At 49.4% G+C, this 13,801-nt stretch overlaps 1 protein-coding gene across 5 annotated transcripts in view; it reads right to left on the minus strand.

Moving 5' to 3' along the window:
* creb5b (cAMP responsive element binding protein 5b) overlaps positions 1–13,801 on the minus strand; it is a 44,950-nt gene that overhangs the window by 7,211 nt on the left and 23,938 nt on the right. For all 5 annotated transcript variants that reach the window (XM_080005233.1, XM_080005235.1, XM_080005234.1 and 2 more), the window contains 2 exons: positions 13,789–13,801; positions 11,750–11,860 (listed from right to left, as the gene is read on the minus strand). The exon at positions 13,789–13,801 is cut by the window's right edge and continues 114 nt beyond it. In XM_080005233.1, the coding sequence (XP_079861359.1) occupies positions 11,750–11,860; positions 13,789–13,801 (124 nt within the window). The remainder of the gene's footprint in view (positions 1–11,749; positions 11,861–13,788) is intronic.

Here is a 13,801-nt window from a genome sequence, read left to right on the forward strand (position 1 = left end):
ATGAAATCAATGCATTTACGCCAACGTTGCTGTTATGAATTCCTCAAAAGTTTTTTCCCCTTTTTCCCAGTGATAATTTGTTCTCTTCCCTCGGCCTCCCACCCCCAGCTGCTGTCAGTCAGTCCAGGATGTGTCTGGGGTTCCATATCGTTTAACAACCTTCACATTCATGATTCCCACAGGGAGCGGCGGCCAGCTGGCCTGGATCACTGCGCTGGTCCTCTCCCACACCCCGCTTCAGGGGAGAGTCGAGGTACGCTCTTGCCGGATAGCGAGAGAAAACGGTGAACATGGTGAAAGTAAAAAATTAATAAATAAATAAATAAATAAAACAGGACCGAGGTCGGGTTCTCTATCTGCGTGTAGGCTTTTGTCTTCCATCCCCAGAGCCTGCGTTTGACGATACGAAGAGCCACGCATGAAACCCAGTCACTGAAACCGGAACCCTGCCAAGCCTGTTTTGACAGCTTGGAGTTTCTGCCTCTCATACCGAGGCGGTCCCAACACACTGACGAGCGGAGCGTTTCTGGAGTTGTATAAACGACGACTTCTTCTTTCCGCCGCCCCGTTCTTTTGACAAGGAACCTTTCGGGGCAATTGCCTCTGCAACAGTTGTTTTTCTTTGCCGTCAAATCACATGCTGACCCCAGTCAGGCACCCCCCTCCACCCCCACCCCCCTGGCTCCACCATGGCCACCGCTCGGGGACCGTGGCCTTTCCTCTCTGCGACCAGCCAAACAGGGGTTAAAATACCACAAATTTTAAACCCGCACACAGCAGGACGCCTCAGGCTTGCAGCTGTCTGCAGCATAGCAGCGATCCAACGGGCGCTGGGGAACAGCGGCGGGGCCTGATATTTACTGTAAGACCGGCTATTGTTCTATAATCCGATAACCACGTTTCCCATCTCTACATATCCGTGCGCATTGCATCAAGCGACAAACACACATCATTTCCTTTCACCGATGCGCGAGGCGGTAAACTGACCTGCACTCAAGGGAGCGGAGGGCTCTACAAGGAGAGAGAGAGAGAGATATGAAGAGAGATATGAGGAGTCGTCACCGGTGTCGACAAGGACATGTTCCATGTGTCTGAGGATGACATATGAGTTTGACAGGGAACACCTTGCCTTGCCGTCTACCGCGTGTCAGTCAGCACTCGGCGGCGGGGCCCTCCCCTTCTGATAGGGAATACCAATCAGACGCTACAGCCGTAAGAGCTATCTTCCGCCGCGGCACGAAGCCGCCTGATTGTGTCCCACAAAGCAGGAAGCCAAAAGCCAGAGGAATGTGGTGCCGCGGTCGGCGTCGGCCCGCTAACGCTCCGAGATGCTCGTATCTGGCTGGGGTTGGATCTGTCTGGCTCCTTGCCAAGCAGGCGTTAGGTGGGGGGAGGACGGGGGGAGGAAGGGGACACGGGGAGGGTGCAGGGGTGAGGTGAAGGAGAGCGAGGCGGGGCTCAGTGGCTCCTCCCCTCCCCTTTGCTCGCTCGCGCGCACACACACACACACCAATCAGACCGAGAGGCCAAACGCCCATTTGTCAGTGTCTGCGAGCAGCGTCCAGCTGGCAGGGCAGCGCTATCTCTTCATTAATTGAATAAGCCGCCACCAGAGGAGAGCCGAAGAGTGTCGCAGCAGGCGCAGGCCCGAGCAGAGGCCCCCGGGGGCCCCAGTGCCACCGCCGCCCGTAAAACAGAACAGTTATCGGCAGAGCTACAGAGACAGGAAACCGTAGGCCCAAAATCACGTCTATGTGTTCGTTACATTAGATGTGATGAAACAAACAGGTGCGCTTGCCAACCCTCAGGATGCTCTTGGAGAATCGCCCCCCTCTCCCGGGGTCAAAACCCTGCAATATTTTTGGATATCAGATTTAAAAGGTTTTTGTTTTTTTTGTTATCACAAGCTGCTGCTCAAAGCCAGCCAGCTAACGATGATTTGATCAATAGAAGAAAACTCCTTTCACGTTAGATTGGTTTTGGCATTACGCCCCCCCCGCTTTTAAACCATTTGAAAATTGTATGGATTGTAAAGAATGATGGATTGTAAAATTTCACACACGTAGTGTCGTAGCGTTACATAACAAAATGCATTTTTCGTTGCTTTATTGTTCTGTGTTTTTCATACATTTGAACAAAATCACCAGAGCATAGCAATCAATGCCTCTGAAAAATCAAAGTTTTCTGGGGAGGCCCACCTGACTCCCTGCCTGCTCCTTAAACTCACTCTACTTCTGAGGCTGCGAGGTTTGAAAGCGTGACAACAGATAAAGGTTCAGAACTGGTACGTAAACAATTTCCATGGCAATCATAGCAAACGAAGGAAGGAGGGATAAGACAAATCAGACAGAGCCGCTTTCATCAAGATAAAGCACGAGCTAAATATCTGCAGGCAGGCTGTCAAGAGTCCAGTGGAAAAGAGAGTCCTTACCTTGCTCCCTCTGGAAATGCGACTTCTAACGCTACATCTGGGGATGTGACATGGCTCCGCTAAAGCCCGGCTCGTCCATAACTTAAATCCCCCGCATCCAGAACCGCAGTGACGCGGCCGGGGGACATTAGCGGGGTGATGATCAGCGGGGCTGTGATTTCCCAAACACCTTCATCAGGACCTCTAATGCAGTTTTAACACATGGTTGCATTTCCACCGACTGCTCTAAGCATGAAGACTTAACCACCACCTACAGCCTCTAATAACACACACATACACACACACACACGCACGTACAAACGCGCACACACACGTTTGTCCAGCGGCAACATGGATGCCATGGAAAACAGTCATTAAGTCAGTGCAGGTGTTGGCCTGTGGTGGCACCAGGATCTCGCAGAAGGATGGCACGGAGTCTGTTTCGGCAGAGAGGCCTCGAGCCTGCGTCACGGATAGTCCGTCTGAGACTCAAACAATAGATGAGAAGTCGTTATTGCTGACATGGAGGAGCCTCTCTGGGTGCCTCCAGCACATTAAATCTAAAAGCCGACACCTCTACTACCCTTTATATGCTCAGTAAATACAGTGGAACTGCCGAACAAGCCTATTGATTTTCCATTGTTAAAACCCCATCCTTGAACCGTCCTGCTTTTGCCCAGAGGGGAGCTATCTCCTCGCAGACCTTTACCCCTTGACCTCTCCACTCCTTCTCTCTCTCTCTCTCCCTCTTTTTTTTTTCCAGGCCTCTCACATTTATGTGGGTTTCAGTGCTACCAGGTGATCACCCATTAATGGTATTTATTAATGGCGGCTTTCTATCTGACACGGAGGCCTTTGAGTGATGTTCCTGTGAGTGCTCAGGGCGCATCCTGAGAACACACTCAGGTTTCTCCTGGCCAGATGACTTCATATCTATTAACCCTGGGAGGAGAAGGAGGGAGCAGGGAGCAGGTACAAAGGGAAGAGACCACACCCGCGCCACGACGGGTAAATCAAACACAGTCAGGTCGAGGTGAGCACTTTTATTCCTCTTAAAAGTGGAGCAGTAGGCTATCAGGAGACCTGTGGCCCTCTGGTGCCTTGCAGCGGCGCAAAGATTTAACCAATCTATAGAGTCGGGAAATAAGTGCGAAACGATCACACTTTTTAATGGGGGAGCGTCTCGGTCTTTGAATGAGACTGAATGAGTCTGGGGTTCAGCCTGTTTCAACACAATGCTTGGATCGCCTATTCAGTACGGTAACCATGTACGTTATATGCACAGTATCTACTATTGCATAATAAAAATGTAGTGCTTGTAACTTTCCTGGCAATATCGCTCTGGAGGCATTGGACGGCTGGCACCGTTCACTATCTGCATTCAAGAGCAGGGGTTCTATTGCTGTGCCAAACACCATTAAGGACTGTGCTCCATCCTCCTCATCTCCACCATCATTACCACTACCACCAATGCCTGCCTGCCATACCCACGCTCCGTCCCCTAAAACCCGATGCCCCCAACCCCATTAGTTCAATTTTATTAGATTTCCCTTCAGCCCTGAGAGGCTGTAACATCCCCTCCCTGTTCCCTTCTCCCCATTTCTCGCCTATTTCTCCACCCCCACCCTCCTGCGCCCGCCAAGAGCCTGGGACTGTTAAACTGATTTCCTCAGGGAGCGGCGAGGCAGACAGTCTGATGGGAGTGCTGGGCGGTAACGTCGCCCCCTTTCTTCCCTCACGGGTTTCGGGCCGAGCCGGCCAGGGCCCGGGCCGAACAGAGCCTCCCTTTGGCTCCAGACGCAGACGTAGCGACGGACAGAACCTGGCTGTTCTGCCAGGCCCAGACACCCTGGTGGTGCGGAGGAGCTGTGGCAGCGTGGGCGCAGCGAGGCACACGCCCACAGCTGAGCCAGCTCCAAAGCATGTGCTCATGCTCTTGGCAGCCGCGTCTCCTCCCTGTCAACTTAATGGATGGGCCTCTGACTCCAGTCTGTATATCCCAACCGTTTCCCCGCTTGTAAAGCCCCACTTCAGAGCAGCCTACATGGTTATCGCTGCACCCACCTCCACAACCGGGAACACACAAAAGGCCTCGGAGCTCAGGAAGGGCGAGAGAAAAACACACATAGATGAGAGAGAGAGAGAGAGAGAGAGAGAGACAGAGAGAGAGAGAGAGAGAGGGAGAGGGAGAGAGAGAGAGAGACTAAAAAAAGAGAGAGGGGGAGAGGTGGTAAATATGTCCACACTAAGGCTTGACTAATATTCAGATCCATGGCTCATCAATCTGTCAGTAAAGTGTAACCGCTGTTCTTAGGCAAACATAAAGATATTATAGTTATAATAATAATACTAATAACTGTTATTGTTATTGTGTTTTCCACACAATATTAAGTCTTAATTCATGCATCGACTTCACTTAAGCAATGCTCTCCATAAAAAAAAGGAAGAACTCACTTCCACACGCAAGCCACTCCTCTTCATGACCCGGTGATCAAATAACATTGAGAAACGGTATTTGGATGAGTTGTCACAATTCATAAAAGAGAATTGGGGGAAAAAAAATGGCCAGTCCAAAACACAGCGCAGGCCCAGAGCCTCTTCATATCAAGTGCTTTGGCAGCAGCGAGCAGCTGGAGTGTCCCCGTTACATAAACATCCAGTAAAGGACCTCCGATATCACTGTCACTTTCTGACTGCTCGGTGCATTCTGCCAACGATTCAAGAGCAATACCAACAATATGATTATGGCCGGTATCAGAGTTTGGTATCATCAATACGACTGATATCCAAACATTCTGTGGCATTCATTGCCAAGTTTCAAGACGTGGGAAGTTCATCTGTTGTGTCATCTCGTTGTCAGTGAGCCAAACATACTTCTTTCTGGAACCATATTGGTTTTAAAGCTTTATTAGAGCAGCATATGACCTTCAAGTCAGTATCTCTGTTATAAAAAAGAGAATCTGTATTTTAACTAAAGTATCGTTTAGGAGCCTGCACGGCCACCCCGAGATGTGATACAATAAACCAGAGACTGGGTATTGATCGTTGACTGGGCTCCAGCACCGCCGGGCTGGGTCAGGTTCTGGTCTGGTCCTGGTCTGGTCTGGGCGGTGGTGGGTCCTGTCGGGCTCCAGATCCTTTCACAGGCTGTGAACCGTGACCAAACGGCTAAAACAACAGCCTGTCATCCTAAGATAAACAGATGTGACACCCGGCCTCACGCTCGCTGCCGGGTCCACCCCACCCTCAGACAGCGACACACACACACACACACACACACACACAGACACACACACACACACACACACACGGAGGCATGGACGTAGATACACATCTCAAACACGCACGCACGCACGCACACGACACGCTCAGACGCAGAGTCGTCTGAGACACGCCAAGCAAGTATGGAAGATTTTTAGAAATAGAAGTATTGTTTTATTCTTTATTTGGATCCCATTACTGGTTACCTCGGCGACAACTACTCGTCCTTTGGGGCAACGTGGAAACTTAACACATGCAAATTACTGCAGAAATCCACTCTTTGCTTTATTTATCAAGCATTGTACCCTAATTACAAGTAAAAGTGTGAATAAATGAGTTATATTCTCAAAAACGACTCGAAAAGCCCTTCTAAGCTTTGCCTCCAGTAAGTATTCAGCAAGATTGGTTCTAGCCTCTATAGAGCTACTACATTGGAGACAAAACTAAAAAGTTATTCAGCTCAATTACCAAATGCTGACATTCAATGGAAGATTCAAGATTCAATACTTAATGCCATGCAAGGGCTGCAAATATTCCTCTATAATCCCATTTGAACAGAGCAAATAGAAACTCTAGATGTATTTAATTTACTCCATTTCCTGCTGCTGCAGATCGCAGATCACTCCTGAAAAAATCCTGCCCGTGTTCTCACAGTCCGGTGGTAAAAATGCCCCCCCGGTTTTTGGGATCCACTCGAGGACATACCGTCAGTGATGGTAGGGTTTATACCCCACTTTCATCGCCACATCTGTGGAATTACTGGACATTCAAGGCGCACTCTCCCATGTACACACAGTGAAACGCCGGGCAAGAGGGAAACGCACCGTGCGCTCGTGAATATTTCTCTCTAATGTGCGTTGACTGTGCAACACACTGGATGAACTTACAGTATATTGAACTTTATTGCTCATCAAATGATTGAACTGATTCGCTAATGTAAGCCCAAACATTTATAATCAATTACTCATTTATAAAAATAAATACCCAATCAAATTGCAATTTCAGCATTCGAATACTGATTTTTTTCTTTTTAATATTGGAATTCTATGTGAATTTTGTTCCTGCAGCCCTATGCCATACCAACTGAGTTTGTGTGCAATATTAATTCTGAATATAGTTTCAAATACATTCCTATATTATAGGCGTGTAGTTAACAGAAATTTGAAATAGAAATGCAGAAATAGACCATCGCTGCCATATTTACTTGATCAATTTTTATAGCATTGAGGGTATTTTTCAGAAACCAGATATACTAAAAGTAGAAGGGTAGATAGAGTACATGACAAAGTAGAATTTCAGCAAAAATAGCCCAAAAAGTATGAAGGCAAATTAGTTCAATTCAAATACGGTTATGTGAGTAGTTGTAATTCACAATTTCCACCCCTGCTCTGAGAGAGCTTCGCTGTTACAGACTCATGTGAAAGTGAAATAAGATAACACCTCATTAATGGAGGAGGAATGCCGACAAAAAAGTTGCGTAATCCGCTCTCGTAACGTGGAGTCTTTCACCAACTTTCCCTATTAACTTGTATCCGATGCCACGGGTTGGAGCCAAACAGTTGAGGGGAGGAGTCACTCACCGACTGTTGACATATTTAATAGATGTGAAATTGAGTTCTGTGTCCTAGACAACGCGTCTCTCCGCTAAATAAAAACAGTGATGTGTATCCAAAAACATGTGGTCTATTACCCAAACGACAATGTGTTCAACTCCGGGGGAAGAACCGTGCAGCACTTTCTGACAGCGCAGAGGCCCCGCGGATCAGAAAGTGACACTCGGAGCGCCCGCCTGGCACAGGGCCCCTCAAGCGGATCAGGCATCCAGCTCTGATAAGCTGCCAGACGCGCGCAGATACCGCGCACCTCCGAGTAACGTGAAACCAGAAACTTTGACAACAATTCAAATGTTTATCATGTGTGGGGGGGGGGAAATCTCTCTGTAACACTGAACTTTTGACTCATATCTGACATATCTCTCTCAACGTGCATCCTGAAAACCCATTCAAGTTTACTCCATCAACTACGCCTCATACCAGACCGGTGTCAAATAGTATTTGCAAATACGCTTCATGGTTTTTCTCGAGCCGACTCAACTGCCAGATGTGCGGGGTTTGCCTCAAAGGACCATGCAGCGAGTGCCAGAGAGAGTGCCAATGCCGTAAAAGCCAAAAACCACTAAGATTTATTTGCACATTAACACACACGCACACAAACACAAATACACACTTAGACACGCAGAAACATTCTTTAACCCTATGCTCCAGAGCACTCTGAAGCAGATTCAGCTGTGCTCTTAGCTCACCGTCCCTCTCCGATGACATCATCCCCTGACAATGCCACCATTCATACAGATGTTGCTTACAAAACCTGGAGCTAGACTACTATTGTGCGCCGCGTCTCTTCAACACCAGAGCTTTTTTTTTTTCGCCTAGAGGTGCTTCTCTACTACGAGGGAAGAAAATGAATGGGACACGTAATTGCGTTACCATTTACTCTAATGGTTTAACTACTTACAAATGACTTCATACTGAGCTAATCGCTCACTCAATCACAGCGGAGCCGGGATGAAAACTGGCACCTTTCTGCTCGCGCTACACGCGGTGTGCTCCTATTTTCTTTGGCCTTTGGAAACCCGATCCGTTCCCATCCCTTCGCTTCTTCGGTTCCAATATGAGTGAAAAACGCTCTGTAAGTCACTTGTTGCAGCGCGGCGATTGTCCAAAAAACGCCGGGCCGGCGAGGGCAATAGAATTGAAATGTAAGGAGCGACGTTATTTTTTAGGTTTTTTTTTTCGCCTCAGAACACTTCCATTGTCGTTCCTCCTGTGTATTATGAAACGTTGCTTTAAGAAGTGCTCTGTTTTTTCCCCTCCTCAAGTGAAAAGGAGCACATTTACAGCGGGCCAGGAATTATGTCACCCCCGCGTCCAGTGCCAGCTCCGCGGCCAAGAGAGCTGCAGCGTACATGTAGTATTGTTTATCTCGTAAAAAACTCAGCACCCAGCCGACGCATAGTGACACATTTATTGTCCTCGGTAACTAAGCAAACAATGGTTAATTAGGGAGATAATAAATAACACATTTTATGCATCAGGCTCTGCACCAGATCTTTTGTCTCTCCAGAGTTTGCAGGTAAACAGGATATGGAAATTATGGGCCTCTGTTAAAAAGAGAGGCGCATGCCAAAGCTCCCTAGTTTGAAGAAGGGACGCCCCGGCTGACTCATGCGCCGCAAAGCCAGTGTGATAAGGACCTGTTTGGACTTCACCTCTTACCAAAACGCATAATGAACGTCTTTCATCACGCAAACAAAGATATCGAGCCATCGGATGCCATTTCTTCTGTAAGCAAACAGCCCTCGCGTGTCCCTGTGCGCAGGCCCGTGCGGTGTACAGTATACGGTCCAGCGTGTGTGTCTGTGTGTGTGTTTATGCGCACCCTGTGTCGGCGCGTGCGGGTCAAAACGGCGAGTGACGCAGGGAGTGGGTGCCTGCGGAGCGCTGCCTCTGAGCGCTGACGTACTGCCCTGGCGTCGCCTCCTGTGGAACTTGGCCTCCTCTGCGCTGAGTTTCCTCCACGCTGCGAGGGTCAACCGTCCCAACACTCCGCGGCGCATAACAAACACAATCGTATTCCCCAGACACAACAGAAACACAACCACACCCCGCCGAAAGGAACGCAGCGCAAACGCTCCGAACCGAAAACGACCCGGCCGGGGCTCCACGCTCTGAACGCCTAAGACAAACCCTCTGACCAGCCAGCTCTTACACCACCGCGGGGGCTTCACCGCAAAGCGCCGGAGGGCGTTGTTGGACGGAGAAGACACAAAGACGAACGCGGCGTCCAAGAGATATCGTCCTTGGCCCGCAAAGCCCAAACACAGGGCTCCGTGGCGATGGCGTGATATGACTCTCCGTGGGGTCACAGCCTTTCAGCTCATTAACTATTTACGCCAGAGACAGGCCTCCCTGCCACTAAGGCCTACCGCAAAATCAATTAGCCGTCATTAGCCCGAGCCGACGTCCCCCCCCCCCTGCACGCTGCCTCCGCTGGGGGGAGGGTTGTCCCTGCCACGGCGGCCTCCAGGTCCTAGAAAACACCAGCACACACACACACACACACACACACACACACACACACACACACACACACACACACACACACACAGGCACAGGCACAGGCACACACGCACACACGCGAGCTTTCAAGTCATGGCAACCAGCCAGAGTCCAAACTGAATTTTTGTGGGGGATTTTTTTCCTCGTCTTTTGTCCTCACGAGCTGCTTGTTGTCAACTTTCCTTACCTCTGCCTGTCTCTCTGCAGTACTTTCTTCCCGTCCATCAAAGTCCCATTCAATCCCCCTCTCTCTTCTCCCATAATGTAAACGTGGAGCGGAGCAGTAGGTCCTGGTCTGTGACTCGGGGGGTGTGGAGTTACAGTGCAGAGATTTCCCATTGGCAGAAAGTCAACATGGTCGGGGTAATGTGATTAGAGCCGGATCGAGCACATCGCAGGGGACACATGGGGCTGATCACGGCGCAGTCATCCGATAGCGCGGGCCGTATTTATCGACCCGGCCCGGGCGCGGATATTACGGACATTAGAGATCCCGCTCATGCTTATAAAAACCTTGCTGGAGATCGCATCCCGATAACACAATTAGCCTCTCACTTTCTGTCCGCAATCTTGGAATTCCATCAGTGCATTTGGAAGCATCGTGAAGCGCAATCTCCAGCGAATCCCATTTGGGTGCCGCGCGTTTCGGCGCAAACGCCCGGCGAACCAGAAAGTTGTTAGGCTGCGGAGCCCTCACCCATTTAGTGGCTGCATATGTTTATGGGAGTCCAAACAGAGCATTTACAATCAAATTACACAGATGGGAGGGGGGGGGGGGGGGGAGGCAAGATGTGTCTGGATGACAGCCAGCAGGGAGATAAGCCTAATACACTAATATTGTGTTACCCCTGCGTGTAACCATAGCAACAGCTGAAGAGATTTGAAAGACTACAAAGACAATCAATCATGAGGGAGAGCAAGAGAAAGAGGCAGAATTAAGTGCCCTGAGAATGCTCCCACTCCCCCCTATCTGAGCAATAACTCCTCTAATGACCTCTGCTATCTCGTCTTTCTGCCTCCAACATCTTCCTATCTGGCAGGCTCGGCGGCCCGGCGAAAAAACCATTAGAAACCCAGAGAAACAGCCCGCGTATCGCGTTACGGCTTGTCACTCCTTGATATCACAGTCGCGACACTTGTTATGATTTACGCGCGGCCATTTCAATATTTCTATTTCTGTTTTCGAAAAACAAATGCGGACGTTTTCCCCCTGACAGTTTCTTTCCCGCGCCGCGAGTTTGCTTTTGTTGCAAAAATAAACATGGACGGAGGTGTTTGCCAGTGATAATAATATTCCATCAGCGCGTATCAGTGTCTGAAGTCAGGTTACAAGGACGGACTCCTTTCTCCCCTCTCCCTCTTTGTGCAATCACCCTCCGTGACTCTCCCCGAACCCCTCTCTCCCGTCCCGTCCCGTTCCCACTGCTCTCACTGCCTGCTTTGTGAGCGATGAGGTCATCTGACTTTTTTTTTTTTTTTTTGCTGCTGTGCTAAACTAGTGCTAACAAGTTGCAGGATCTACAGAACATGTTCTGTACATTAAGATATACATCAGGCCGTCAGTGGGCAGCCCAAGCACCGCCGCCGCCGCCACCACCACCACATAAAGGCTCTTTTATTCCAGGCAGCGCGGCGCTGGCATGTTCAGACGCAGCTTTGATTCCACACCAAATGATGAAATCCACGCAGACCTAAGAGCGCAGCTTTGCTGGCACGGGCCGATGGAAAAGAGAGTTGCAACATATAAAGCAAGTGTGTGCGAGAGAGAAGTGTGTGTGTACATGTGTGTGTGTGTGTGTGTGTGTGTGTGTGTGTGAGAGTGTGTGTGCCCGCGCATGCCTGAATGCGTGCGCGCGTGCTTACACACACATATACATGTGTCATAACATGTGGTGGTAAACAGCGCATGCATGCGGTCGGGTGTATGACAGAGATAACAGGAAGACAAAACACAGCTCACCAATTTGGCTTCCGAGTGCATGGAGGGAATGTGAGTGGAGGAACAGGAGCTGCTGTGGGAAGGGCCCTGCATGCCCATCATGCCAGAGCCCATGGACATCTGCCTCTCCATCTGAAAAGCACCGCCACAGCGTCACACCCACCAGCGGAGACAAACAGGCACAAGCAGTGAGAACCCCTTCCTGACAAGCGGGGAATCTAGAATCCGGATATCGATCCGTCTCCCGTGGTCAGTTGCGCATCTCGACATGGCATCACGGCGGCCATTGTTAGTTTAAACCCAAGTGTGTGTGACGTGTCCTTTTTTGCACGGCGGCTTGCGGGGCGATGAGATGAGAGAGCACCAGAGCCTGATTTCACACGACAGGCTGCCCTGCGCGGGGCTCCGTGTGATGACAACTGAGGCTGACCCGAAACAGGAAGCCGACATGGAGGGACTTAACACAGGAAGCCCCGCTGCAAGAGAGCGGTGCGCGTCTGACAACAGCGGCACGGCGAGCAGGTTGGACCTTCACAACCAGACCTCACCGCTCGGTTCTTTGATGTGTGAAGAAGGTAAATGACACGGAAGTGGGTGCAAATTGGCCGTGGGTGCGAAGCGCACGGGCGAATGTGTTGCTATCCATCGTCATTTGTACGTGGTTCAACCGCCGTTCCCAAAAAAGCCCTGTGTCAGCGCGGCCTTGTGTCAGAGGTCCGCAGCAAAGACCTGCAGGTGTGGAAATTAAGTGAGCGGGGGGAGGGGGGCGAACAGGGGCGAAAGATCCAGGCGCGAGGTGACAGTTTCAGTGGTTTTATCGAAGCGGTATAAGTGGGGGTCCAGTGTGTGTTTGTGTGTGTGTGTGTGTGTGTGTGTGTGTGTGTGACCTCCAAGCTGCTGAGTGGGGTGGTGTCCGTGGGGACCCCCCCAAACCCCCCCTTAGCCTGACCCCCGCTAGGACCTGGTCTACAGAGACCCGGGCCCAGAGCCCAACACACAGCCTTAATTGCACTAAGTGTGTTTTGTGTAAAAATATCACCCGTACCTGCACCCCTTTCCTGAACCGTCAATCTTCCCTGAGATCGCTCAGCTCTTAATTTAATAAACATGGGGCGTTTTTTTTTCCCTTCTTTTCCATACAATAAACACGGGCGTTCTTATGTTACAATGAGAACATATGTTGTATCATTAGAATCCTGATATGGGCAGCCTACCAAGGGATGTTATCATTCCCGACTCCTCGCTTATAGTTCCTCTAATTCTTTTTGGCTTCGTTAAAAAACCGAACCTCGAACCCTTCACACGTGTGGAGAGACAGCTCTCCGAATGCACGTAAATAGTTCAAAAAGGTTGTACGCCGGGGAATTCCGTGAAAGGCAAACTTGCCCAAAACCGCTTTTTAGTTTTTAGAAATGGACGTCACACTCAGGCTGATGTAAGTCTCACGGGGGAACTTAAAAGTAATGTCTTTGACTGATGCCGTTTGACTTCTGATGAGCACCGACTGAATCTTGTAGTTTGTTAGCTTTTTTATTCACCTTCTCCAGTGGAAAGAATATACAGTATACTGTATGTACAGTACATTTACTTTTTTTCCCCTACTTTTTTAAGAATGTGAATTGTTGTATGTATATTGTATATATTGAATTCAAAGTATACTGAGAATTTATTCAATTTCTTCAGTTTTCTATTCTAGTATTCTACTTTCTATTCTATTTTCTATTCTCATTACTTCATATTCTTATGATGTATTCTGCTGTCATCTGTGCATTTTTCTAATAATTACTTTAGAAAATAAATTATGTGCAGAAACAAAAAAATGCCTGTCTGTTAGCAATTTGTTACATGCATTCAAGTGGCAGTGTGTCAGTTTGCCTTAGTGTGTGTGTGTGTATGTGTGTGTGTGCGTGCGTGTGTGTATGTGTGTGTGTGTGTGTGTGTGTGTGCGTGTGTGTGCGTGTGTGTGTGCGCTCGTGTCTCCGTGCGCATGTGCGTGTGCATGCATGCATGCGTGAGTGTGCCCGTGAGTGAGTGTGCTCTGTGCTCCTTTGTTTACTCACGGGCATGAGCACG

Source organism: Zeus faber, assembly GCF_960531495.2.
Source record: "Zeus faber genome assembly, chromosome: 8".
NCBI lineage: Eukaryota > Metazoa > Chordata > Actinopteri > Zeiformes > Zeidae > Zeus > Zeus faber.